This window comes from Apodemus sylvaticus, chromosome 5 (assembly GCF_947179515.1).
Source record: "Apodemus sylvaticus chromosome 5, mApoSyl1.1, whole genome shotgun sequence".
Classification (NCBI taxonomy): Eukaryota; Metazoa; Chordata; class Mammalia; order Rodentia; family Muridae; genus Apodemus; species Apodemus sylvaticus.
This window is the reverse complement of record NC_067476.1, coordinates 59,905,704-59,908,790: the sequence shown is the minus strand read 5'-3', so window position 1 is coordinate 59,908,790 and position 3,087 is coordinate 59,905,704. Positions and strand designations below refer to the sequence as shown.

General features: G+C 46.9%; 1 protein-coding gene across 1 annotated transcript; it reads left to right on the top strand.

Annotated features, from left to right (window-relative positions):
- Positions 1-1,497: 1,497 nt before the first annotated feature.
- On the top strand, positions 1,498-2,568 carry Neurod1 (neuronal differentiation 1). The gene has a single exon (XM_052181170.1). It carries the CDS (start codon positions 1,498-1,500, stop codon positions 2,566-2,568), a length of 1,071 nt encoding a protein of 356 aa, XP_052037130.1.
- The last annotated feature ends 519 nt before the right edge of the window (positions 2,569-3,087 follow it).

The following is a 3,087-nucleotide window of genomic DNA, read 5'->3' as shown; positions in this document are numbered from 1 at the left end:
GATCGGCACTATTCAGAACCTTTTAACAACAGGTAATTACGATTCCTATTTTTTACTCTCCGGAGAATAAAAGCAATAATTGAAGAGCTGTACTTTGCATGCGCACATTCGTGGAGTCGCTTGTCCCTATATTTGAGATCAGTGTCCCTCCTCGTAATTGCCCACAAGTACTCGCAGGTAATGAGACCGAGCACTCAAGTACCCCCTGCAGGCTTTCTAATTACATTTAATTTTTAATAGTATAGAAGGTTTTAGAATGTTTGGTGAGGGGAGTGACTGTAATTATTTGTAAGTGGTTATTTGAAAGTCCCCAACCACTTCAAGTTCGCACTTATTCCGGCGAGGAAAAGAGAAAAAAAAAAAGGCACCTGCTGCCCAGAGTTTTATTTGGTGTGCAGATATTTAGGCGCACTGTGCATATGAAATTATCTATTTCAGGAGGATGGAGTACACGTCCCGGAAAACTGATTGGACTCTAAGATAGCTTAGCTGAAATGTAGGAATATGGGGGAGAAAAGATTTTCTTGCTACCTGTTACTGTCCCAGAGGCGACCAAGTCCCCAACAGCCTCTGCTGGGGCCAGACATTCAGTTGTTTTACTAAAGGCTTTTTTACAGTCCTTATTAGAAGCAGGCACCTTCACCATTGCCAGTCGCTGACCATTGTAATTACTCCATCTTTTAAAGGGAGGTTTGAGGCGAACTTTGAAAAGCCCCAATAAAGAGCGGGCGGCCCTTTCAATGGGCTGTTTATTAGAGAGGAGCCTTTTGCACCTGATCCCCAGCGCGTGGGAGAGCATCGCCTGGGAGCCAGAGCTTTTGTACAAGGTGGGAATTTAGCAGGGCCGGGAGGGGGGCTGTGAGGCAAGGAAAGAAAGGCAAGAGAGGGACAGAAGACGTGTGCCCACTTCTGTGGCCGAATGTGTCGTTGACAGGAAAATAATTTGGTGGAAACTACTTTTCATCTGTGCATTGGCTCCTCCTTCCATATAATCTTCTTAAAAATAAAATCGGGGTCAGTGTTAGTAAATTATGTAATGGCTTTTCAATTTATTTAAACCTCTAAGTAGTGGGAAACCAGAACAGAGTTCAGAATGTTCCATTTCCAATCTCATCATTTTTGTGAGTTGGGAGTGACTTGGGACACATTCAGAAAACATGCACTCTGCACGTATTTCCACCCAGGGCACCTGGCCAGACCATCAATTGCCCTGCACACGGTTTAGCTGACCACCAGGAAAGGTATCCATAGCCATGAATGACAGGCCTAGTACGCAGCAGCAAGGCTCAGACACGCCAGCATGAAGCGCTGCGTTTAACTTTTCCTAGAGGCATCCATTTTGCAGTGGACTCCTGTGTATTTCTATTTGTGTGCATTTCTGTAGGATTAGGAGAGAGAGTTGAAGGCTTATCCAGCTTTTAAATATAGCGGGTGGATTTTTCCCCCCTTTCTTCTTTCTGCTTGCCTCTCTCCCTGTTGAATACAGGAAGTGGAAACATGACCAAATCATACAGTGAGAGCGGGCTAATGGGCGAGCCTCAGCCCCAAGGTCCCCCAAGCTGGACAGACGAGTGTCTCAGTTCTCAGGATGAGGAACACGAGGCAGACAAGAAGGAGGATGAGCTTGAAGCCATGAATGCAGAGGAGGACTCTCTGAGAAACGGGGGAGAGGAGGAGGATGAAGATGAGGATCTAGAAGAGGAGGAGGAGGAGGAAGAGGAGGATGATCAAAAGCCCAAGAGACGGGGTCCCAAAAAGAAAAAGATGACCAAGGCACGCCTAGAGCGGTTTAAATTAAGGCGCATGAAGGCCAACGCCCGCGAGCGGAACCGCATGCACGGGCTGAACGCCGCGCTGGACAACCTGCGCAAGGTGGTACCCTGCTACTCCAAGACCCAGAAACTGTCTAAAATAGAGACACTGCGCTTGGCCAAGAACTACATCTGGGCTCTGTCGGAGATCCTGCGCTCAGGCAAAAGCCCTGACCTGGTCTCCTTCGTACAGACGCTCTGCAAAGGTTTGTCCCAGCCCACTACCAATTTGGTCGCCGGCTGCCTGCAGCTCAATCCCCGGACTTTCTTGCCTGAGCAGAACCCGGACATGCCCCCGCACCTGCCAACCGCCAGCGCTTCCTTCCCGGTGCATCCCTACTCCTACCAGTCCCCGGGATTGCCGAGCCCGCCCTACGGCACCATGGACAGCTCCCACGTCTTCCACGTCAAGCCGCCGCCACACGCCTACAGCGCAGCCTTGGAGCCCTTCTTTGAAAGCCCCCTAACTGACTGCACCAGCCCTTCCTTTGACGGACCCCTCAGTCCGCCTCTCAGCATCAATGGCAACTTCTCTTTCAAACACGAACCATCCACCGAGTTTGAAAAAAATTATGCCTTTACCATGCACTACCCTGCAGCGACCCTGGCAGGGCCCCAAAGCCACGGATCAATCTTCTCCTCCGGTGCCGCTGCCCCTCGCTGCGAGATCCCCATAGACAATATTATGTCTTTCGATAGCCATTCGCATCATGAGCGAGTCATGAGTGCCCAGATTAATGCCATCTTTCACGATTAGAGGCACGTCAGTTTCACCATTCCCGGGAAACGAATCCACTGTGCTTACAGTGACTGTCCTGTTTACAGAAGGCAGCCCTTTTGCTAAGATTGCTGCAAAGTGCAAATACTCAAAGCTTCAAGTGATATATGTATTTATTGTCGTTACTGCCTTTGGAAGAAACAGGGGATCAAAGTTCCTGTTCACTTTATGTATTGTTTTCTATAGCTCTTCTATTTTAAAAATAATAATACAGTAAAGTAAAAAAGAAAATGCGTACCACGAATTTCGTGTAGCTGTATTCAGATCGTATTAATTATCTGATCGGGATAAAAAAAATCACAAGCAATAATTAGGATCTATGCAATTTTTAAACTAGTCATGGGCCAATTAAAAGATATATAAATATATATTTTTCAACCAGCATTTTACTATCTGTGACCTTTCCCATGCTGAATTATTTTGTTGTGATTTTGTACAGAATTTTTAATGACTTTTTATAACGTGGATTTCCTATTTTAAAACCATGCAGCTTCATCA